Here is a 26,306-nt window from a genome sequence, read left to right as displayed (position 1 = left end):
TTTCCTCATACCATTTCCTAAGAAAAAGCTCACAGTAAGAAAGACTTCCTTCAGGTAAGAGTATATTTTATAATCAACCAATGCTTAATTCTCTGCACTGATGGAAGGGTGCTGCAATTCAGGACACAATAAAATCAGGAGTGTTCCATTCATCGCTGCAAAGAACACTGGGCTATACATTTGTGCCAGATGCACCTTCAGTTTGTTTAAATTGTTATAAAGTTAACTTGCATGGGTCGACCAACATTGCTGGGGGCAGTTTAGAAGTGCTGGAGAAATATAAGCTCAGGGGAAGGAAACTAACTTGGGATGAAAAGCTTGCTGCAAATGATAGAGCAGATAATTTACATATAGACAGCGGAAAGTGTGTTGTTTATTCGGTGATTATATATAATGTCTTCTCTCTTAAAAATATAGCGAGAAGGAGAAGGAGATTAGGGAACATCAACAATCAGGAGAAAGACGATGGCTGTGTAGTTTTCTTGCTTTTTATTTTTTTGAGACAGGGTCTTACTCTGTTGCCCAGGCTGGAGTGCAGTGGCCTGATCACAGCTCACTGCAGTCTCGACCTCCCAGGCTCAAGCGATCCTCCCACCTCCTCCTCCCACTACAGGCATGTGCAACCATATCCAGCTAATTTTTTCTATTTTTTTGTAGAGATGGGGCCTTACTTTGTTGTCCAGACTGGTCTTGAACTCCCAGGCACAACTGATCCTCTTGCCTCAGCCTTCCAAAGTGATGGGATTACAGGTGTGAGCCACCATTCCCAGCCTATGTAGTCTTCTTTATACAGCAAAATGAATGTCATAGACTACTGGCTAAGGACTCCAGGGAGCAGATGGCTTTCTCAAATGAAGATCAAATATGTACAGAACTAAAATCCAGTCTACCAAGTCACAGAAGTGAACTGAACTCAATGTCTGCCTTACTTACCTCATCAAGGCCATAAGCCCAGAGAGGAAAAAAATGGTCTTTTCTAGGTTCAGTGGGCCTCCTCCTTGGAGCACCCAGCTGGTTCTCATCCTAGGCCTGCCCTCTGCATATATAATCACTTATCTTGGAGGCCACAATGACTACTGTCACATCTCATCTATATAGAGCTTTACATAAGCAAAGACAACACATTAAACAATATTTATTTATAGTGGTTGGGAGAACTACTTTGGAGCAGATAAACAATTCTTAATTATTGATCAATAAATAATGATCTTCATCCAGTTTTAGTTGTTACAGAATGACAGTGGTTAAAAAAATATTTCAAATGGAGCTAAGGCTAGATTAGAAAAGCCAAAACAATTTGTTTAGTAAGAAGTTAGCATGGGAGGAATCTGGCAGAAATTGTGAAAGTCTAGCTTGGTGCTCTATAGAGATTTTTCTTAAAAGCCATTTTACCAGGACCTGTTTGAGGTCAGGAAGGTGCAGCACGGGTCCATTCACAGAAGGCTAGATAGACTCTGGCGTAAGCAGGGAGACAAAGTCGGCTTCCTGGATGAGTGACAGCAGCTTCCAATGCACCCCTGGCTCTGCTCAGCCTTGCTCTGCCACCCCTGTTAATAAGCTGACTCTTTCCCAATCACCATTATGATGTGGAGGACAGAGCTTGGTACACATCCTGGAATATCTGCCAACTGTTCTTCTAGAAATTCACCTCTTCTGGGTGTTCAGAATACATAATGATGCCCTTAGGGTAATAAACACATGCGTGCATACAGTACTTAGGTGTAAAGGAATTGTAGTGGATAAAAATGGGGGTTCTAGGCATTTGGGTTTGAATCAGACTCTGGCACTTACTGGTCCTGTAATCTTGGGCAAGACACTTAACCTTTCTAACCCCAGCTTCCTCATCTGCAAAGTGAAGGTAATAATAGTGCCTCCTAAAGAGACTAAATGAGTTCATGTTACACACTGAGAACAGTGAGTGCCTCACACTTTGTGCTATTATGTTGGTAGACTTGCTAATGTTACCTTCAAACCGAAAGCTTAATCTTCAAGATAGGAAACATCGCTCCCATGGTTCCAATAATGCGGTTTGCTGCAGTCGTCCTCTACTAATTTTTATTTTAGATCCACACTCTCTCTTTCCATGACAGCTGGAATTCCTTTCGGTTTTCTAAATCTTCTATACTAGAAAGTCAGTGGCCTTTTGTGGAAACTATGTCTCCTCTCTTTAATGTTTTTAAGACCCCATAAGAGAAAAATATGAATAGATGTATTTATGAGTGAAAGAATAACTATATTTAGGCTAGGGCTGTCAAGAAGACCTTTCTCCAGTGATGTAAATGTCCTATATCTGTGCTGTCCAGCGTTGTGGCCACTAGGCACCTATGGCTATGGAGCTCTGAAATGTAGCTAGTGGGACTGAGAAAATGAAGGTTACATTTCATTTAGTTTTAATTAATTTAAATAGCTACATGTGATCAGTAGCATAGTCCCCACATTGGACAGCGCAGGTCTAGAATTCACAATCTTGTCAGAGCTTCAACCTTCCTCTCTGATAGTCTGTAGACTTGGAGTGGTTATGAGTACAGACTCTGGGGACACACATAAAGACACAGCTCTGCCACTGGCCAGCTCTGAGACCTGGGCAAGTCTCTTCAATGCTTCAGACCTCTGTTTTCTCATATGTAAACTGGGGATGATAACTGCTACTATTTCATAGGGTTGTTGTGAGGATTAAATTAGTTAATAAATGTGCTTAGGAAAGCAGCTGGCACATAGTGTACATTTATGTAGTGCTTACTATTTTCCAAGTTTTTGCTCCTGAAATTAATTTTTTAAACTGTCTCTTGATATATACCCTTTCTCAATTTCCATCTTACTTTTCCTCTGCCTGAAACTGTTCAGCTGTGTTCCCAACCTCTCTCCTGCTTCTTCTCCCATATGCCTTAGTATTTTTAGGCATCTCTTTGTACCTGTTTCTGGAATGCATTAAGACTAAATCTGACACCGGATATAATCTCCCTGATCACAGGCTTCACATTTTCCAAGTTAGTAGCATTTCTTATACCTTATATTCTACATGTTCCAATAAATTAAAACAATGAAAAGAGCATGGGGATTAAAGTCAGAAGACCTGGGACATACCACCTACTGTGCCTGACTTTCAGCTTTCACAACTGTAAAATGGGAATAATTACACTATTTCATGAGATTGTTGTGATTAATGATCAGGTGGGATAATGCATATGAAAGCACTTTGTAAACTGAAACATTGTATGAATGTTAATTAGCATTGTTATTTTTGTTCCCAATCGAATTCAAAGAGGATGAAAAAGGCAGGCCAAGGTAACCCGAGGTAATTCATCTGTAAGATGTGCTCCCAGCCCATCTGGTATTTCCATCTTACTGGCAGCATTCTTTCTTTAATTCCTTAGCAACCATGACATAATTTGTTTCAGTGCTCAGTATAGCTCACTTGTTTTAAGGGAGCAGCTTCACGATATTAACTGTCAACGTTGGGGGATAGAGGTTACGTTCTCTTTTGTCACACATGGTTGGAGACCCAAAGACACTTCATGGCTGATGTTCTAGAACAACACGGTGAAATGCAATGAACAATGGACAGGTGGCCTCCCGGTAATTCCAGAAAGCATCAAGTATTAGCGTAAAAAAGAGACTTAATAAAGGTAAAGTGGTAACTGAAATTAAAAGAACTGCCAAAAACAAACCAAATGAGTAAGCCAAGAAGCAGGGCACACCCTGCTTCAGTCAGAAACAAGTGCCACTGCTGAATCTCTGACTTCTTCAGGCCACATCTAAAACGGGGGTTCTCAAAGCATGTTCCCAGACCAGCAACACGAGCATCACCTGGGAGCTTAGAAATGCAGACCCACTGAATCCGAATACAGCTGAGTAAGCTCCCTATGTGATCTGTACTCACCTTAAAGTTTGAGAGGCACTGATTACCAAAAGTTTTCCCATTGCTTTTCCTTGGCCTCCACTTAGTAGCACGGAAGCGGGAAAGGAAATAAACAGATCCTGCTCCAGGGTCAGTGCACACAACTCCCTTAGCTGGAGCCATGCTTAATTAACTCTATTAGGTGCTGAGGGATTGGGAGAAAGGGGATGCCAAAAGGACACAGTCCCTGCCCTCAAGGAGCAAAGACTAAACAGGGAATAAATTCTAATCAAAGGCAAAATGGAGGCTAAATAAAGGCATGAGTGCCTCAAGATCAAGGGCTGTGTCTTAATCATTTTTGAATTCCCAGCACTTGGCAGGGAATGGTAGAGGAAGTGATCTTTCCTTTTGACTCCATGCCCTTGATAAACTCCAAGCCTCTTGCCACCTTGCTTGCTTAGCTGGATGTAAAACACCTGCCTGCTTTGTTGTGCCTTTATGAACCTCTTGGATTCTAGATTCTACTTTCCCATTTGTACTTCTAGTATTTAAAAACAACTATTACCAATATGTTATTATTTACTGTATGCATGAACCATACTTACAACCTTACATATATTAACTCATTTTATCTGCACAAAGTTCATAGATATTAGTAGTTTATTATGTCCATTATACAGATGAGAAAATGGAGGCTCCAAGAGGTTAAACAACTTCCCAAAGTCCCCTAGGTAGTAAAGAGTGGAGGCAGGAATAAAGTCAGGCAGTGTGATGTCAGTATCCACTGCCCAGGTTTTGGATTCCTGGATTTGAACTGCCACACTGCACAGGTCTGTCCGAGGTCTACCAGAACCCTGGGACCATAGCTGTGGCTTCTTCGGACTGTCCGCTCTGGTAGGCTCTCTGTTCCTCCTAGCAATGCTAGGTCCCTCTTTAGGTCCACACTAGGGGACACTGACCCCTGTTACTCTCTTTTCACCTTGACAAAAATCAGAAATGAAGATTCTCCTCCAGCGAGGCTGAGAACATTCCTATCTGCCTTATGGGCTGGTCTCCAAAGAATACTTTCTTTAGGTACCTAAACAAATGTTTCTGACAGGTGATTGCTCTGAAGTTACTGTTTGAAATAAGTTTGGGAAAGAGAGGAAGGTGACCTCTATAAGATTCATGTGAGTCAAACTTCTTTGACTCCCAAGCCTGCAAGACACTGTCTTTCTTAAATGTACCTGCTAGGCATCCCCAAGTGAAAACCCAAAGCTGTATTAATAATGGTGAGAAGGAAAGGAGGGCAACTTCAGACTTGCCATATATGGAATCTGCTTTTCAACAATTAACAGCTCTGCTTCCTGTGGGTCAGTAATGCTGAGCAGCTAGTGCAGCACAATGATAGGAAAACGTTGACCACACAACAATAAACCAAGGAATAAACAGCGCCCAGGTTTTCCTTTAAGCCAACATATGCGGCTTGGTGGGGGTGTAGTGTTTTATTTATATTGCTATGCAACGTAGGAAAAAAAAGGTGATTTCAATGAAAGGCACAGGAATATGCTCTGCTATCTGATCGCAGGTCTGAATTTAGACATGACAGATGTTGGGAGGGGTTTCACATTTGACATCAACCACGATAAGAGAAATTAATGTAGTGGGGTTAATGGCTAGGCTTTACTTTGTTTTTAAAAATTCAGTGGTGAGTACAGTCAGCGGCCGTGGGCCAGGGAATACTGTGCTGGCTCTGGCAGGGTCTGGTTGTATGTTTATGAAACCAGGAGCACAGCCTAGGGAAACTTAAAGCAAGCTGCCAGAGGAGGCTGCAAATTGATCTGTTAAATCGCAGATCACCAAAGAGACCCTGCCCCGCCTCTATGTTTACCTCTGGCGAGGTTCTGACTGGAAGGAAGTGCTGTCACCCAGGGAATCCCGTAACTCCGAGGGGCAGGCACGTGAGCTTCTAAGGGTGTGTGTAAATTTATACTTTAGTCACAGCTAAAGTGTGGCCTTCTAGGAAAACTATCCCCCACCCCTTTCCCAAACTTCCCACAAAGCCCTCCAACCACAAAAAAAACAACTTCAGAAACTTGAGTGGGGCTTTTCTGGAATCAGGTTCCCTCAGTTACAGTGAAGGCAGATATCTAGATACTTTATCCCACACTTTCCCTTAAGTCATGAGGTGCCTGTTTCAGTTGCCTCTTCACTCTAGTTGCTGCCTCCACTCCCACCACCATGAAACTGGGGGAGAGGAAGGTCCTTCATGTCCTACTGCATGCCTTCTATGCTAGGCACTATTCTAGCACTGGGGATACAGCTATAAGAAAAACAGAAAAAACAAAATTCCTGCTCTCAGAGTGTTTTAAGTTCTAGTGGGGAAAGTACAAATTGACAAGATAAGGTGTAGTTATCCTCAAATGAAGACAAATTGCAAGTCACTTGGCAAACTTATGTACTATTCCCCACTAAGAAAGGAATCAGGAGAAAGAGAGCTAACATTTATTGAACGCTTCCTATGTGCCGATAACAAAAATAATAATTAACATTTTTGAGCATTTACTATGTCCTAGGCTCATAGGAAGTTGAGGTCACATACTTTATATATTCCCTCTTAACCCTCTCAATATTTCTGTTACTCCAATCGTACAGATGAGAAAACAAGCCTAGAAGTAACAATAACTTGCTCAAGTACACCCTGTTTGTGCAGGCACACCCTGCTTGGGATCTCTGCACTCCAGCCTGATGGCTTCGACAGTCAGATGGTGGCGCACACTCCCCCTTGCTCTGCTCCTCTGCTGGTGGATGGTGTGTCACCCCCTCACTTTGCCCAGCTCCATTCTACCAGTCCTTCCAGGTTTAGCTTAAATAGCTCCTTCTTAAGGAGAACTTTTCTGGCTCCTCATCATGACTGTGATCCTTTCTTTAAACTCCTTACTTAGATCACATATAGAGAAGGTCAGATCTAACCTCACTGGTTAACACATTCAGGCACTCAAAACTGCACTGCTCCTACTTCCTTTCCTTACTGTGCTTATGGTCAACAGTGTGAAACCTGTCACTTGGTTCCACACTGTCTTATTTTTGTGTTGTTCCATATCCACTGGTCTCGTTTCCTCAATGAGATGAGCAGCTTAGGGAACTATGTTTACATTTATAAATTATTATTTGTTTAATCATTGTTTAACAGAATGGGTCTCAAATTTGAGCATGGATCAGAATTATGTGAATGACTTGTTAAATTAGATTGCTGGGTCCTTCCCCCAGAGTTTCTGATTCAGCAAGTCTGGGATGAGCTGAGAATTTTTGTTTGTTTGTTTGTTTTTGAGATGGAGTTTCGCTCTTGTTGCCCAGGCTGGAGTGCAATGTGGCACCATCTCAGCTCACTGCAACCTCTGCCTCCTGGGTTCAAGAGATTCTTCTGCTTCAGCCTCCCAAGTAGCTGGGATTACAGGCACCCACCACCAAGCCTGACTAATTTTTGTACTTTAGTAGAGATGAGGTTTCATCATGTTGGCCAGGCTGGTCTCGAACTCCTGACCTCAGGTGATCCGCCTGCCTTGGCCTCCTAAAGTGCTGGGATTACAGGCATGAGCCACAGTGCCCGGCCTGAGAATGTGTATTTCTGACAAATTCCCAGGATATGCTGATGCTGCTGGCCCAGGAACCACTTTTGAGAACCACTGGTTAATTGAATGTACCACAGTGCTTAAGAGAAGGTAGGCGGCCAGGTGCGGTGGCTCACGCCTGTAATCTCAGCACTTTGGGAGGCTGAGGTGGGCAGATCACGAGGTCAGAAGACCGAGACCATCCTGGCTAACACGGTAAAACCCCATCTGTACTAAAAATACAAAAAAATTAGCCGGGCGTGGTGGAGGGCGCTTGTAGTCCCAGCTATTTGGGAGGCTGAGCCAGGAGAATGGCTTGAATCCGGGAGGTGGAGCTTGCAGTGAGCGGAGATCAGGCCACTGTACTCCAGCCTGGGTCCCAGAGCGAGACTCCGTCTCAAAAAAAAAAAAAAAAAGAGAAGGTAGGCTGAGTTTGAATACCATCCCTGCCACTCACTAGCTGTGTGATCTTAGGTGACTTAACCAATTTGAGCATCTGTTTCCTCATCTGCAAAAAATGGGGATAATAATAGTATATGTTCATCAGGCCTTTTGTGAGGATTATGTGTAATAATGAATGTAATATGCTCAGCACTGTCCCTGACGCATTGAAAACATTCAATGAATCCTTCCAACTATCACTGGAAAGGCTGGTACAACACCAGGCACTCAATAAGCACTGAACCCAGCTTAAGAATTCCTCCTCAGGCTTAAAACTTCTTTTGAATTCATAAGCAGTGAGAATGAAGGTTGTCACTGTGGCGTGACATCTATAATTAACAGCTTCTGAAATTAAGCCAGATTCCTAAAAAATACAACATAAAGGGTCTTCAGAAACGCCTCTCCCTATAGTATGCTTGATGCAAATCCCCACGTGTACAAAGGCAGTGTGTCTCTTTAAAGTTCACGGGATGTCGGGGAGGTACCTCCTTCAAACCTTCCATTGCTGAAGGATACTGAAGAGCTTGGAGTTGCTGAAGTCACCCAGGCATCTGGGCTAATGGATTGACAGACAAAAGAGGAGCCCATCATTCAATAATTAATTAGTTGCAATCATGGGAAGACAACTTCCCCCAGAGCAGCTAGGACAGCCACCACCTCCAGCCTGGTAGTTTCAAAGCACCCAGGCCCTGGCTGCTTTCAAACCTCTTTATCCAATGTCTTCCCTCAGGGTCTAGCTGAGCAGTTACACTGGCTGACATTCTCTTAAGAAAGCCCAAGAGGAAATGTGCAGAAAAGACAATTTTCAGACCTTGTCTCACAGTCGTCCAGGGCCTGGGACAGGGTATCCAGGGATGTAGGTTTGGTCTAGCTGTATCCCTGTCTCGATAATATAGGAGACAAGGGTCAAGATCCTATCTCTCTGTGAACCATCAATCCTGGGAATGCTGTCAGTTCAATCAAACCCTGCAAAGTTGAATGAGATCATCTCTAGGAGAATTAGTATTTAGCAGAGGCTGCGGCTGGGGGTTGTGGAGAGATGCTGCTGCCCTTTAGAAGCCCTTCCATTCCCCATCCCCTTCTCAGAAGAGAACCCACCACCTCCTCTCACCCAGGGGTACCCTTACCCTGATGCCCAGAAAAAGGACGACCCCACTCCCACCACCACAATTTTCACTCCTATCTCCAATTTCCTAAACAAAACCATCTCAGCCAGGTACAGTGTCCACACACTCGAATGGAGCACCACCCCAGGCAGCCCCAGGGCAGGGGTTTCTCTCCCAACTCCCTGGCCAGGCCCTGGTTCCAGGGGGTAGGCAGAGTGAAAAGGGGGTGTGTGCACGGGAGGCTGGAGGGGAACAGGGACCGCCAGGGCCCCAAGTCCTCCGGAGGTGAGGAGAGGCTGGGTCCCCGCATCTGGGGTCACCAGCTGGGAGATAAAAACCAAGGCAGGTGGGGGTTCCTTCCAGGAAAGAGCCACACGGTGTCTCTCCCCTTCTCACCATTTCTCATTGATCAACCTTCTGTCTTCCCGTTCTCTCCCTTCCATCCCTCACCTCCCTCTTTGTTTGCCTTCTCCTCGCCTCCGCGTTTGAGCACCCTGCCCTCCCCACGAGCGCGACTCGGACGCCGCAGTCAGCAGCTCGGGGACCCCGGCCCCGCGCCCGCCACCCGGCCCCCTGCCCTGCCCGGCCCTCCCGGCTCCTGGTCTCACCCAGAAGAGCAGGTTGAAACCGAGCAGCAGGTACTTGATGCACCGCAGGCCCCCGCGGAAGCGCCCCATGCTGCGGCCCGGCGGCGGGATCCCCAGTCCCCAGGCCCGCGCTGCGAGCGCCGGGAGCGGCAGGCGCCGGCGGGGAGGGGGCGGAGCGGGGAGGACCGGGGCGGGGCCTCCTGGGGGCGGGGCGGGGCGCGGCGGGGAGGGGCGCGTGGACCCCAAGCGGCGTGGCTGGCGACGGGTGGGGGCGCCAGGGGGTGGAGATCGAGCGGCCCAAGGGAGCATGTTTGCTCTTCTCCCGGACCCAGGGACCACCTTCCTTCCCTCCCGTGGGCGCACCGCCGCCGGCGGCTATCCGAGCACCTGCAGGGCGGGAGCGCCCACCGGGGACTGGGGACCCATTTAATCAGCGCCCTGTGCGGAGACCGGTTTGAGGCCCGGGCGATGCTTGAGGGATAGGCACTTGGTCTCGTGGCTATGGAAATCTAGGAAGGTGACCTCGGGTAGAAGAGCTAAGGGGGGTCCGAGGTTGCCCCGAAGCTGGCAGGACCCGTCGCGGGGCACCCGGCTGAGTGTCCAGGGCTGCGGCTCTGCGGCGCGGAGCAAGCGCACAGGCCGCTTCTAGGGGACCCTCCCTCCGGCCCCTCCCCCCTCCTCGGGGGACTCTTACCTTAATAGGCAAGAACTGGGAGAGGGTGCGGGAGGCGGCGCCCTGCGTCCTGAGGGCTGCCCTCAACCCGGCCGGCCAGCGGAGGGAGTCTGACTTCTCACGTCCTGCCGGGTTCCACTGATCTGAGGGCTTGGAAGGATCCCAAATTTTCGGGATCTTAATTATGATGTGGAGATGGGAGAAAGGGGAAAGGGGGCGGTTTTTGTTTTGCGTTGTTTTTATTAAGTTAGGCTGTTGGCAGGAAAATCAGACTCCCACTTCCATTGACTAAGTGTCTACAATATGTGGTGTCAGACAGTATGGGGGAGACAAGAAAGTAAAATTCGGAGAGCTTATGCATAAATTCAGCAAAACTTTGAGTGCCTATTATAGGCCAGACATAGTAGCAAGCCCCAGGGACTCAATAATGAGGAGACAGTCAGTTCCAGAACCACAGTCTCTGGTGGTGGAGACAGATCTGTAAGCAAATAAGGTGAGGAGAGAAGGGCTGGGTGCTAGACGGGTGTGCCTGGCCTAACTGCCTTAACCAGAAAAGGTATTGCTAAGGAGAGGGGCCTGATCTGGTGTAGAAGAGGGAGCCCAGGTGGAAAAGATCAGTCCAGGAAGACAGCATGTGTAAAAGCACAGGGCTGGAGGGAACAAGGCCTCCAAGGGAGTTCTGAGAACCGCAGTTAGCCCGAGTGAAGCCTGGTGGGGGTGAAGTGAGTTAGGAAGGCAGGAGGCCAAATCATAGCTTTCAGTCGGCTGACCAATGTGCCAAACTGTCCTTGGCCCCTAGTGTCCCCACGTGCAACATGGAGATAATAGTACTCCCCTCATAGAGTTGTGAAGATAAATAAGTTAGTATTTGTGAATTGCCTAGAACAGTGCCTGGCACAGATTAAGTACTGCATAAGGGTTAGTATTATTGTATCACACTCTTATCACTCAACCATTCAGTTTCTACCATGTTGCCATCTTTGCCTACCTCTGTGTCTTTGGGCATTTGTTTGAATATCGACTTATTTATAAAAACGAGTCAAAGATAGAAAAATGAAAGTGCTGATTCTAGTAATAAACATGTCTCCAACAATGAAATAAAGACAAAGATGGAAGTCATTAGGTATGCAGAGAGAAGTGAATCATTAGCTTCAATCAAACACTTATAGTTCTATATCTGTCACCTCTGTTTTAGTATAAAAGAAAAGAACTAAGTTAAAGAGTAGTATCTGGTACATAGAAGGCATTCAATAAATCAACTGAATGAACAATGATATTATACTTTAAATATATCGTTGGATTTTACATCTCTAAGACAAAATATGTCTAGAGATTATATAGAGGGAAGAGACCCCTATTGTAACATATACATCTATTGTTTGTTTTTTTCATGCTACGATTTTAGCACACATGTAGTAGAGACAGATGGTGGCTGCCTGTCCAACGTAACAGTTTCAGATCTTTAGTATAGACTTGCCCAGTCGCCCTTTCACAAAGTTGTATGTCTTAAGGGAAGCTGACCCTTGACAGGAGTAGGCTAAGATAATCCCATTTCCCTTGTAGTTAGTTCAGGAAACAAATTGACAAGCATTCTGACTAATGAGATGGGAGTGGTGTCTACCGAGGGGCCAGATGGTCTTCTTCCTTTTGAAGCTGTTGGATCTGGATGGTATACATAGAGTTGCTATATCCATCTTCGTACCAGCCTGAGGACAGATCCAACATTGAAAACAGCGAAGCAGGAAGTTGAAAAAACCAGAGTCATAGGTGATATTACCCCATAACTGAGTCAGCCATTTCTGAAGCCAATTGAGGTTTAGGTTTTTGTGTTCCTGTATGTGTGTGTGTGTGGATGCATGTGTGTTAGTCCATTCTTGTGTTGCCATAAAGAAGCACCTGAGACTGGGTAATCTCTAAAGAAAAGAGATTTAATTGGCTCACAGTTATGCAGGCTGTACAGGAAGCATAGTGCTGACATCTGCTTCTGGTGAGGCATCAGGAAGCTTTCAGTTGTGGTGGAAGGTCACAGGGAGCCAGTGTGTACATAGCGAGAGTGGGAGCAAAAGAAGTGGGGAGTTCCACACTCTTTTAAACAACCAGATATCACATGTGAACTCAGAGCAAGAACTCACTCATTATAGGGAGGATGGCATCCAGTCATTCATGAAGGATCCACTCCGATCCAATACCTCGCACTAGGTCCCACTTCCAACATTAGGAATTGCCATTATCAACATATATGTATGTATTGTGCCTCAAAGGCATCCCATACATTTTCAAGGGTATATTACTATAAGAAAGTACAGGGCTACGTTAAATGACATAATAAGGAAGTTAGCCTTTAAACAGTCACTGGCGTTGCTCCCTTTTCTTTTTTTCCTGTCTTGAACTCAGACATCATGCTTGAAGTGCTAGAACATTTTGTGACTATGAAAAAAGGGCAAGACAATTGCAGACCTTCCAGCTAGGACATTGTGGAACCACTGAACCAATACCAGCAGCCACCTAACTCCAGATTTCTTGTTATATAGGAAAAATAACCCTCTTTTTGTTTGACTTTGTGTTGTTACTTGTAGCTAAAGATATTCCTGACTGGTAGAGGGAAGACAATACATTCGTTTTTGGATCTGCTGATTTTTAGATATGGTGGGAAATCCAGATGATGTGGAAATATGATTGGATTCTGGAGAAAGGTTTGGATGATAAGTTTAGGGTAAAGATTCTTCAGCAAATGGTGATAAATAGAAGCCGGTGGTGTTTAAACTTTTGTCCACACGTGCCCTAAAATAGTTACAAAAATATTTTCTCTTGCATTTTTTTCCCAATGTTTTATTATGAATATTTTCAAACATACAAAAAATTTGAAATAGTTGGGCAAGGAGCACCATATACTCACCATCTAGATTCTACAATAAACATGTTGCTTTGGTTGCATTACTTATTTATACATCTGTCCATTTCTCAATCTATCTTTTTTTATTCATTTCCAAATAAATTGTAGGCTATATGTTTCACCCCTAAACTCTTGAGCATGCATAATGTTACCTAGAGTTCAAATATTTATTTACTATTTTTCTAAAATTTACGTCAATGAAATGTACTCATTTTAAGTATATTATTTAATAATTCTTGACAAATGCTTTTGCCTTTCTAACCCCGAATCCTATTAAGATATAGAATATTACTGTCACCCCAGGAAGCTTTCAGGCTTTCATATAACCCTTCCCTGTCAATCTATGCCCACATCCCTCCTAAAGGCAAACACTGTTCTGATTTTCTTTCACTATAGATTACATTTGCCTGTTCTAAACCTTCATATAAATGGCATTGTATGGTATTACCCTCACACATTTTTAAGTTACAGATAAAATTATTTATTGTAAGTTTGAATATTTTCAGAGATGTCATTTATGGTGTGTCTTAAATACTGACTTTTTAAAATCAAATGGCCACATTATTCATGTTAATACATCCAGTAGAAACTGAAGGCCAGTATGATCTGCTACCTATTATCATCCATTAAAAAATACATGAACAAGGCCAGGAATGGTGGCTCACGCCTGTAATCTCAGCACTTTGAGAGGCCAAGGCAGGAGAATCACTTGAGTCCAGGAGTTTGAGACCACCTGAACAACACAGTGAGACTCTATCTCTACAAAACAAATGAAAAAATTAGCTGGGTGTGGTGGTGCTTGCTGTAGTCCCAGCTACTCCAGAGGCTGAAGTGGGAGGATCACTTGAGCGTGGGAGGTCTAGGCTGCTGTGAGCTGAGACTGCACCATTGCACTCCATCCTAGGTGGCAGAATGAGACCATGTCTCAAAAAAAAAAAAAAAAAAGACATGAGGAAGCTCCTCTTTAATAGGGTGAAAATTTTAATCTTTTCCTTTTGCTCCTTGAACTTGTATTTCCATTTTACCAAATGTCATCCTAAATTAATGCATGTTTATGCTTGAAAGATTTTTCTTGAATGTCCTTTTATACTTGTCTGAACAAATTTACTATGTTTATTAAAAGAAATTAAACTTTTCCCCTGAGACCATAAGGCTGTAAGTGTTAACTAATTTCTTCTAGATCGGGGTGTCCAATCTTTTGGCTTCCTTGGGCCACATTAGAAGAAGAATAATTGTCTTGGGGCACACATAAAATACACTAACACTAATGATAGCTGATGAGATAAAAAAAAATTGCGAAATACTCATAATATTTTAAGAAAGTTTATGCATTTGTGTTGGGCGGCATTCAAAACCATCCTGGGCCGCATGCAGCCCATGGGCCATGGGTTGGACAAACTTGTTCTAGATTAAGTTACTGTTAAAATTATTTTTGGTATACAAGTGGTTAAAATTGTATACTACATTTAAAATATAGTTTTAAATAAACGATCACTAAACTTAAAGGTAAAATATTGCTGGAAATGCATCTCTTAATGATATTGATGGGGTTGGTATTTTTTTTTCTACTGGTTCATGTATCCATGAATGAATATTATTGCTAGAACCACAAAGCTCGCCATAAATTCCCTTAATATTTTTCATTGTTTTGATATTAATGTTGAAAAACTCTGTTTAGACAAAAAGTAGATAAAGATGGAAGATGTTTTTATAGCAATGCCAATCAATTCTTTAAACCCCTTCTGAATTATGTGCCCCAATTCACACACTGATACATGCCGATATGGTAATTCCCAGTGTTGGAGGAGGGACCTAGTGGGAGGTATTGGATCATGGGAGTGGATCTTTCATGAATGGCTGGATGGCATTCTCCCTATAACGAGTGAGTTCTTGCTCTGAGTTCATGTGTGAGATCTGGTTGATTAAAAGAACATGGCACCTCCCGCCCTTGCTCCCACTCTTGCTGTTAAACTATTTTTAATGATTAAATCAGCTGAAAATTCCATTTGGCCTTTCTTCAATTTTATTTTTTTATTATAATTTTTTTTTTTTTGAGAAAGAGTCACTCTCTGTTACCCAGGCTGGAGTGCAGTGGCATGACAAAACTCACTGCAACCTCTCTGCCTCCCAGGCTTAAGTGATCCTCCCACCTCAGCCTCCCAAGTAGCTGGGAGCCATGTACCACCACACTTGGCTAATTTTTGTATTTTTTTGGTAGAAATGGGGTCTCACCATGTTCCCTAGGCTGGTTTCAAGTGATTCCCCTGTCTCAGCCTCCCAAAGTGCTGGGATTACAGGTGTGAGCCACCTCATCTGGCCCTTTCTTCAATTTTATTGAAAGCATAGAGTTGGAACCCTTCTAACTTACAAAGCCATTTATTAGCCATATTATAGTTATCTACTTTCTCAGCACCTACAGCAAGTTTGCAAGACCAAGAGATTTCTACAACCTGGGGAAATATACCCGATTCAGAATGGGTGAGCGGTAGCTTGTGGAAGATATCTTGATTGTAGGCATATTCCCAGGCAGATTGATTCTAGGAAGGAATACACCTGGAAATTAACGAGTGGGAAACTGATTCTCTTAAAACTGTTCGTGTTGGAGCACCTCTGGAAAGAGTTCTTGTATCCCCAGGACATGCATGCCTCAGAGATATATGGCTGTCTTAAGCCATGAGAATGGCTGATATGCCTGGGAAGAGTGTGAAAAGGGTTGAGAACAGAAACTTTAGAACAACAACATTTTAAGATGTGGGCAGAAGAGATGTGACACTTAAAGGAGACTGGTAAGAAATGACCAGAGACATAGGAGAAAAATCAGAAAGAAGTGGCGTCACAGAAGTTGAGTGAGGAGTTTCTCGATGGAGGCAGTGTCCACAGTGCAAAATGCCTCAGCAGCAGGAGGTGAGAGAAAAGAGCATTGCGTGTGGTGACCTAGTACCTTAGGACACTGACAACCTCAGTAACAGCCACTGCAGAAGAGTGGGGATGGACTGGGTAAGCTGGGCCACAACTTAGGAGGGAATGAGCGGTGAGGAAGTCATAACAATTGCTCTCTTTTTTAAGTGAGGAATGTGCTTTTTTTTTAACTTTTATTTTAAGTTCATGGGTACACGTGCAGGTTTGTGATACAGGTAAACTTGTGCCTTGGGTTTATTTGTACAGATTATTTTGTCACCCAGGTATTAAGCCCAGTATCCATTAGTTATTTTTCCTGATCCTCTCCCTCCTCCCACCTTCCACCTTCCTATAGGCCCCAGAGTGTGTTTTTCTCCCCTGTGTGTCCGTGTGTTCTCATCATTTAGCTTATAATTGAGAACATGCAGTATTTGGTTTCCTCTTCCTGCATTAGTCTGCTAAGGATAATGCCCTCCAGCTCCATCCATGTCCCTGCAAGGGACATAGTCTTGTTCTTTTTTATGGCTGCATAGTATTCCATGGTGTGTATGTACCACATTTTCTTTATCCAGTCCACCATTGATGGACATTTAGGTTGATTCCATGTCTTTGCTATTGTGAAGAGTGCTACAATGAACATACGCTTGCATGTGTCTTTATAATAGAATGATTTATATTCCCTCAGGATATACCCAGTAATGAGATTGCTGGGTCAAATGATATTTCTGTTTTTAGTTCTTTGAAGAATCATCACATTGCCTTCCGTAATGGTTGAACTAATTTACACTCCCACTGACAGTACATAAATGTTCCTTTTTCCCTGCAACCTTGCCAGCATGCGTTATTTTTTGACTCCTTAATAATAACCATTCTGACTGGTGTGAGATGGAATGTCATTGTGGTTTTGATTTGCACTTCTCTCATGATCAGTGATGTTGAGTATTTTTTCATATGCTTGTTGGCTGCATGTATGTCTTCTTTTGAAAACTGTCTGTTCATGTCCTTTACTCACTTTTTAATGGGGTTGTTTGTTTTTTTCTTGTAAATTTGTTTAAGTTCTTTATAGATGCTGGATATGAGACCTTTGTCAGATACATAGTTTGCAAACATTTTCTCCCACTCTGTAGGTATTGAAACTGGATATTGAAGGAACATACCTCCAAATAATAACAGCCATCTATGACAAACCCACAGCCAACATCCTACTGATGGGGAAAAGCTGGAAGCATTCCTCTTGAAAACTGGCACAAGACAAGGATGCCCTCTCTCACCACTTCTATTCAACATAGTATTGGAGGTCCTGGCCAGAGCAATCAGGCAAGAGGAAAAAAATAAAGGGCATTTAGATAGGAAGAGAAGAAGTCAAACTATTCCTGTTTGCAAACAACATTATCCTATATATACAAAATCCCATTGTCTCAGCCCAAAAGCTCCTTAAGCTGATAAACTACTTCAGCCAAGTCTCAGGATACAAAATCAATATGCAGAAATCACTAACTTTTCTTTTCTTTACTATTGTTATTTTTTTTAGATGGAATCTCACTCTGTCACCCAGGCTGGAGTGCAATGGCATGACCTCGGCTCACTGCAACCTCCACCTCCCAGGTTCAAGCAATTCTCCTCCCTCAGGCTCTCAAGCAGCTGGGACTACAGGCACGTGCCACCACGCATGGCTAATTTTTTTTTTTTTTGTATTTTTAGTAGAGATGAGATTTCACCATGTTGGTCAGGCTTGTCTCAAACTCCTGACCTCGTGATCCACCCGCCTTGGCTTCCCAAAGTGCTGGGACTACAGGCATGAGCCACTACACCCGGGCAAAAATCACTAACTTTTCTATAAACCGACAATAGTCAAGCCAAATAAGAAATGCAGTCCTGTTCACAATTGCCACACAAAAATAAAATACCTAGGAATACAGCTAACAAAGGAGGTGAAAGATCTCTATAAGAACTATAAAACACTGCTCAAAGAAATCAGAGATGACACAAACGAATAGAAAACATTCCATGCTCATGGACGGGAAGAGTCAACCTTGTTTGGGCCATACTGCCCAAAACAACTTATAGATTCAGTGCTATTCCTATTAAACTACCATTGACATTCTCCACAGGACTATAAAAATTATTTTAAAATTCATACAGAACCAAAAAAGAGCCCAAATAGTCAAGACAATCCTAAGCAAAAATAACAAAGCTGGAGACATCACACTACTGGGCTTCCAAATACAGTGTAGGGCTACAGTAACCAAAACAGCACAGTATTGGTACAAAAGTAGACACATAGACAAATGGAACAGAATAGAGAACCCAGAAATAAGGCTGTACACCTGCAACTATCTGATCTTTAACAAACCTGACAAAAACAAGCAATAGGGAAAAGACTCCCTATTCAATAAATGGTGCTGGGATAATTGGCTAGCCATATGAAGATTGAAACTGGACCCCTTCCTTACAACATATACAAAAATCAACTCAAGATGGATTAAATACTTAAATGTAAAACCCCAAATTATAGAAACCCTGGAAGACAACCTAGGCAATACCATTCTGAGCAGTTGCTCTTTCAAGAGGCTTAGTTGTGAGTGGTACAGCAAGATGGGTGGAAGCAAGCTTCCTTTACTTTTTTCTTTTCTTCCTTCGTTTCTTAATGGGGAAGATTTAAATGTGTTCATAGTCCTGGGGGAAGGTGCCTGGGGAGAGAGAGGTTGAAGGAGAAGAAAAGCAAGAGCAGTGTTTCTGAAGAAATAGAAAGGGACTGAGAACCAGACACTGATGGGGGCTCGCATTTGGAAACAAGGAAAATAAGCAAGGGTGGAGTTGTAGAACCATTTTGTATTATGTATCTCATAACCCTAGTATCTGAACTCTCTGTGATCTGACTTTGCTGCCTGTGGACTTTTGTACGTATTGATTTTAGTGTCTTGTTCCTTGTGTATTATGTGATTTTTTTAAAGCTGTAAACTGCTTACTTTCCTTGGAAATTTGTGGGAATTCTTTGAGTCCTTAGTTGAGATTTTATTCCTCCAGAGAGAATTTTCTTTGCCTTCTGCAAATCATCTCAAGGCAATACCACGGTGTTAATTCAGACAACAAATCCATTTGAAGGCTGGCTTGTGGTTATAAGGTCTCAGGGGAGATTTTCCCCACACCAACACCAAGATCAAAACATACACATTTCTTCGTCATCTTTTGCATGATGGGTTTATTTCTTATCTACTCTTCTTTTGAGGGTGTATCCTTTGGGAAGAGGTACCAGGTTTGGGTGGGGTCTCCTAATACACTGTCTATATTAGTGGCATTTGGGGCTTTACTTCACGAACCCCAAGCCATTGCAGCTGTCGAAACAGAAACCCAGGGCAAAAGGTGGCTTTGGTGCCTGCTTACTTCGAGTTCTTGCTTTCACTTCATTTTGGCCTTTGTAGATTCTCATCCTTTTGTGCTAGGTCAGCAATGTGATTTTATTTTTATATTCTTACATATTTTATCCAGTGTCTTAGTTTCAGTCAAGAAGGTAGTTCAGGATATCAAATCTGCCCTACTGCTAGAAAAGGAAGCCTGGTGTGCCTGCTATCATAACTTTGGTTTTGATAAGCAAACATGAGCAGTTTTTGACTGCTGGGCTTACAGCATATGAACCCTGTTGCTATGCAGCTGTTGTTGGAAAATAGTCTGTGGGCTCAGAGTTTCTAAACTAACCGTCTATTGGATGCCCAGAGAAGGAAGGAAAGCGAGGGCCCTGGCTTGCTGATTACAAACCATCTCCATGGTCACAGGTTGCCGGGTGCTCCTTTTACAATGTTTTCCCAGCAGCACGCGGGCAGCAGTAGCTTCCTTTGATCATTTTTCAGTTTCTGTTATTTGCTAGTGAGAGAAAGTTTATACCTGCTTGTGGGGACATGAGTGAAGAAAGAGAGGGGACTTTGAAACAGGAGAAGAGAGCAAACTCAAAAGGTAACTGATTGTTTTCATAGGACCCTATGGGAACAACTAGCCCATTTTTGTTTTCACTCGTGCAGCCAGTTGGGGGAAGGAGAGGAACATAACTCATCCAGGTCTGAGGTCTAAGTCTGAATATTTATTGTGCCTCACAGATGATCCCCATTTGAATCATCCAAATTAGGAAAGAGTTTAAACAATTACTGAGTAATAGTCTGGCAGAATTTTAATGTGACTTTTCTTATTGACTTTAAGGTTGAACAGAGGCCCCAAAGGCTGAGAGCAAAATTGCAGATACTTAAGTACCTTTACATTCTAAAGCAAGGTGCAAGATTGTCTATACTAGTCAGACATTATATATTTATATAAGAGATTTATTAGAAGGAGTTGGCTTATGTGATTATGGAGGCTGACAGTCCTGAGGTCTGCAGTCAGCAAGCTGGAGACCCAGGAGAGCTAATAGTGGGGTTCTGGTCTGAATGCTGTCAGGCTCCAGACCCAAAGAGAGCTGATGTTTCAGTTCAAGTCCAAAAACAGGAAAAGATCTATGTCCCAGGTCAAGGACTCAGGAAGGAGTTCCTTTTTACTTGCAAAAGGGTCAACCTTTTTGTCCTATTCAGGCCTTCAGCTGAGCAGATGAGAGCTGCCCTTTACGAATGGCAATCTGCTTTACTTGGTCTACCAATTTAAATGTAAATCTCATCCAAAAACACCCTCACAGGCATACCCAGAATAATGTTTGACCAAATATTTGGGGCCCCCATGGCCTAGTCAAGTTGACATATAAAATTAACCATCAAGGAGAACAAAAGAAATGTAAAACAGGTAGGCTAAATTGAAAACATACAATGAGATGGTAAATTTATACCCAAATATATCAGTAACTTCTGTTGAAAATAATCAAGAAAAAGAGAGATTGCACAAATAACCAATGTCAGGAATAAAAAAAAGATTAATAACTCCAGATCTGCAGAGATTTAGATAATAATAAGAGGATAATATAAACAACTGCAAATATATTTGAAAGCTAGGTAAAATGGACTGATTCCTTTGAAAAGTAACATCAGAATGGACTCAATGAAAATTAGAAGTTTGAATAGTCTTGTAAGCATTAAAAAATTGTATACGATCTTTTCACAAAAACAAAAAAGTCTAGCCCAGATTGTCCTTCATTGGTGTGTTCTGCCAAACGTTTAGGTATGAAATAATTCCAATCTTATGCAAACTCTTCCAGAGAATAGAAAAAGAGGGAGCATTTAAAAAATACTGGAATTATGAGACTTGCAGCATGATCTTGAAACCTAAACCTGAAAAAGACAGGACAGTAATGAAAAGGAAAATTGTAGGTCAATTTCACTTATGAACATAGATGCAAAAATCTTCAGCAAAATGATAGCCAACAAAGTAGTAATATCTCACTTATTTGTGGGATCTAAAAATGAAAACAATTGAACTCATGGACCTATAGAGTAGAAGGATTGTTACCAGAGGCTGGGAAAGGGAGTGGGGAGTTGGAGGGGAAGGTAGGGATGGTTAATAAGCACAAAAAAATATAGAAAGAATGAAGAAGACCTACTATTTGATAGTACAATAGGGTAACTATAGTCAATAATAACTTAATTGTATATTTTAAAATAAAGAGTGTAACTGGATCGTTTCTAACTCAAAGAACAAATACTTGAGGGGATGGACACCCCCTTCTCCATGATGGGCTTATTTCACATTGCATGCCTGTATCAAAACATCTCATGTACACTGTAAATATATACACCTACTATGTACTCCCCCAAATTTAAAAAGATATGTATTAATACATAAAAAGCCTAATACATCATGACTGTATAGGGCAGGAATACAATGTTGATTTACATTTCAATCAGTATAACCTACCACATTAATAAAGGAGAAAAATTCTATGGTCATCTCAGTAGATACAGAAAAATCTTTTGATAATTCAACATTGATTTGTCGTAAAGATTCTAAGCAACTAGATATAGATGGGAATTCATTGCTATAAGATAAAATTTTGGTGACAAGACACATTCCTGCTATCACTACTTCTACTCATCACTCTATCAGAGAGCTCAATAAGAGAAATTAAATGTATAAGGTTTAGAAAGAAAGAAAGTTGTCATTATTTGCAGATGATGTAATTATGTGTTTATTTTGATTTTCTACATAAAATAATAGGTTACTAGAATTAATAAGAGCGCTTATTAAATTTTCTGATGATAAAAATAAATGTGAGAATATCTTTTCATTAGATCAGTAATGGATAAGAAACTAAAATTTAAAAGAACATACCTTAAAATATCATAAGAAGTATCTATTCTCTGGAAAAGACATGTAAGGACTTTACAGGGAAAAATTAAAGTCTTTGTTGGGTAATGTCAAGGAAGCTGTTAATGAATGGAGAGATATGCTATGTTTGAATTAGCAAAACCGACATTTAAAAAATGTCAATTCTCTCCAATTTGATGTATAGATTCAAAGCATTTACAATAAAAAAATCTTCACAAAGGTATTGTTTGTAGGTTTTTCATGGCAGCACGTGACAAGGTGATGCTGAAAAATTTATATGGAAATTCAAAGGATCAAGAACAGCTGAAACATCATTGGGGAAGAACAAAGTGGGCTGAACTCGCTGTACTAGATATCAAGATTTATAAGCAACTACAGTATTTAAGACAGTGTAGTATCGGCACTGGGAGAGAAAAAAAAAACTAAAAGGAAAAAGAGCCCAGAGACTGACTTTTGTGTATGTGCACAGTTTGTTTATGATGAAAGTACCACTGCTATGCACTGTGGGAAAATGTCCTCAAAGAATGACACTAGGGCAATTGGGTATCCCCATGTAAAAATAATTAACCCCAACCTCATATCACACACAAAAATTAACTCCATTTGGGGTATACACTTAAATGGAAGGTAAAGCTATTAATATAAAGTTTATAGAGAATATTGTTTATTGCTTTATTGGCCCTGATTCTTCTCTCCTCCCTGTGCCCATGCCCTTTCCCAGGTGACTTTGCAGTTCCTCTCATAAAAGGGGCAGATTATGTTTTTCCTCCCTGGACTCTATGTTTGGCTTAAGTCCTTTGGTGGAAGTGACAGTGTGCCATTCTGGGCCTAGGCCTCAAGGGACCTTGGACATCTCTGCTTGCCCTCTTCCACTTATGCCATCCTCATGAGAAGGATATGCCTGATCCAGTCCACTGACCCTGACAGGGAGATGAGAGACACATGGGTAGAGTTCTCTGGTGAAGCTGCCCCAGCCAAACCCAGCCTGGAGCCAACCCCAGCCAAGATAAAGTGAGCCCATCCTAGACCAGCTAACCCAGGCACCTGAATGAGAACAAAGTAATTTTTGTTTTCCATCACTGAGCTTTGGGTACATTTGTTAGGCAGCAATAAACTAACATCAGAAGGTAATATAGGAAAATATCTATATGACTTCCAGATAGGCAAATGTGTTTTAAGCTAGTCACAAAAGTACCTGCTCTCCATAAAGAAAAAGAGTTTTTATGTTAAAATTAAGAATCCTCATTTATCAGAAAATACTATTAAGAGAGTAAAGAGGCTTGCTATAAAATGGAATATGGTATTTGCAACCATTCAGCAAAAAACTAGTATCAAGAATATTTAAAAAATTCCTACACAGAATTAAGAAAAGACAGATTATTTTACATTTTATATAAAAGTCCATCCACCTTTCATATGCACCTGTTGCATATAAAAATGAGCAAAAAGACTTGAACGAGTATTTTGCAAAAGAGTAAATCTAACTGGACAATAAACATATGATAATGTTCTCCATCCCAGAAACCAGGGAAATGTAGATTAAAGTCAACAACAAAGTGGTAGCTTAGAGCCCAAGATTAAAACAATGTCAGTGAGAAAATACCAGTTACAGAGATAGTCAGGAACCTTTAAGAAACAAGATGCCGGATGTTACGCTGAAAAATATGTGCTGAGCTGTGCTGCTCTGTAACTACCTGCCCTGTTGTGAATCTGACCCACTAGGCTTGTGAGAGTGGTGTTTTCTCTGGAGGATTCAAAGGAAAGGACAGTTGCCTTCTTCCTTGTGTTGCTACAGGGCAGAGAGAATACTGCAGGAGGTGAGGGGCAGAACAGAGTTTATAAACTCAACTGTAGTGTGAAAATGCTGGTTATCACCACCGTGTCTTAGGGTGTAGCAGCCACATGTTTTGAGTCAGGTAGATCCCACCCACCTTCAGGGATAAGCCCTGATTGCCCTAAGCCATTCATCATAATCCCATTTCCCTGGCCTTGGATGGCTGTATAACCTACATTGATTCAATCAGACTGAGGTTCTGGACTCTTGCTGAATATTAAACACATGTATGACCTGGAAGTGCTGCAGCCATTTTGCTACTACAAGGAACCCAGTCTGAAGAACAAATTGTGTACAAGGGAAGGGGCAGAGCCAAGAGAATTATGGAATGAAATCCAGTTTGATTAGATCATGCCTGAAATTTTTCTAATTACTACACCTTTCAGTTATATGAACCAATGAATTTCCTTTATTGTTTAAGCCAGTTTGAGTTGGCTTTCTGCTAGTTGCAACAGAAGCATCTGTAGAAACTAGAGCAACAGGTGATGAGGAAAGATGTACCGAAATTTCCGCAGGATCTGGTGATGAGGAGAAGCACAAGTTATACCACCAAATATGGAATGGAGGCTTAATAGGTTTAAAAATAATATTAAGGGGGAAGTTTGACTGAGGAACTCTGGCAAATGACGCTTGACTGACACATATGATATCTAGTAGCTTAGTGAAGTTTAGGGATGTTTCTTTGAGAGAATCAACTAGAAAGCCTTTTAAAACTCCTTTGAAGAGAATATAAGCTCTTGAAAGGATCCCAAAGATCAATCATTTCATCAAACAGCTGGGGAAACTGAGGCCCAAAGAGGTTATATTTTAGTTAGTACTTAAGATGGGGCCAGGTCCTGGGTGTCCAGATTTCTCATGAGGGTTCTATCAACTCATGAAAGCTCATCATCTTAGATGTGTATAATGAAAAACTTTCGTTTTCATCTACTCACATTGAATCTCATTGACTGTATTTTTTCTTCCTCACCCAGCTTCTAAAGATCTTTTAGGAATTTAGCAGCAAATAGGTAACTGTCACTCAAATTTACCATCATTTGCTGATATGGGGAATTCCTGGGGTGCCCCATGTCCAGATCAGTTATGTAGGCCCTGAGTGAGATTCATCTGTCACAGAGGCTTTGACTCTGCTCATTGCCTCCTTAGCTCCTGGTGGTTTGAAGCTTCCCTTGGATTTGGCATCTTGTCCTGGGTTCTTGCTTCTACTCTCCTTGGGGTTCAGTTCTCTCTCCTGGATTTTGAGCACAGTGGCACCAACTCCCTAATTCCTGGTGCAGGTGGAGCTGGCTCTGGCTGTGGTCGTGGATTCTGCCATGATCTCTCCAGGTCCTACCTGAGAATTTGATAGTCCTTGACTTTTCTCTTTTTACCCCTCACATGGCTTTGTCAAGCCCTGTGATTCTATCTGATGTCTACCACATTTCTTGTCTTTAAACCACTCTTTCAATCCCCACCTCATTATCTTTTGCCTGGACCATTACAATAGTTACTAAAGGCCCTAAACCAAAAGGATCTGAAGAAATGTGTACCTATTCTGTGGGAATAATATAAATAAGAGAATTTACTGAGCACTTAATGTGCAGAGATCTGTTCCAATCTCATTATAGTTATTAACTCTTCAAACAACCCTATGCATTATTGCCATTTTTTAAACTGTGAAACTTAAGCACAGAGGAGTTCAGTAACTTGCCCAAGATAACAATGACAGTGGTTGGTTTTGAATCCCAGAGGTCTGGCTACAATAATGTTTGACCAAATATCTGGGCTCTCTATAGCCCAGTCAAGTTGACATATAAAATTAACCATCACAGGGAGCAGAAGAAATATAAAACAAGTAGGATAAATTAAAAATATGAAATGAGATGATAAATCTATACCCAAACATATCAGTAACTTCTGTTGAAACTAATCGAGAAAAGAGAGAATGTACAAATAACCCATGTCGGGAATTAAAAATATTAATCACTCCAGATCTGCAGACATTCTCCTGAATGCTCCAAGAGCCTGCATTATTAACCCCATACTAGTAATTCACCAAACATTGGATAATTGTTATGTGTCAGGCACTGTGCTAGGCACTGAAAATATTGAGTAAATACCTGCTCCTGGGGAGCTTATGGACTAATGGAAGTGACAGTTATAAACAAAATGTTACATCATTAACAAGTGCTTTAATAGAAGAATATATGCCATGATGTGGCAATACAGAGGA

The 26,306-nt window shown here is 42.0% G+C and overlaps 1 protein-coding gene across 1 annotated transcript in view; it reads right to left on the bottom strand.

The window, feature by feature from the left end:
• Positions 1–9,660, bottom strand: part of TSPAN2 (tetraspanin 2) — a 44,181-nt gene extending 34,521 nt beyond the window's left edge. The window contains exon 1 of the mRNA XM_032154898.2: positions 9,584–9,660. Coding sequence (XP_032010789.1) covers positions 9,584–9,652 — 69 coding nt within the window. The 5' untranslated portion in view covers positions 9,653–9,660. The remainder of the gene's footprint in view (positions 1–9,583) is intronic.
• Between the last annotated feature and the right edge of the window lie 16,646 nt (positions 9,661–26,306).

Source organism: Hylobates moloch, unplaced genomic scaffold, assembly GCF_009828535.3.
Source record: "Hylobates moloch isolate HMO894 unplaced genomic scaffold, HMol_V3 SCAFFOLD_5, whole genome shotgun sequence".
Classification (NCBI taxonomy): Eukaryota; Metazoa; Chordata; class Mammalia; order Primates; family Hylobatidae; genus Hylobates; species Hylobates moloch.
Note: the sequence above shows the minus strand (reverse complement) of the source record. Positions and strands in the feature narration are given on the sequence as shown.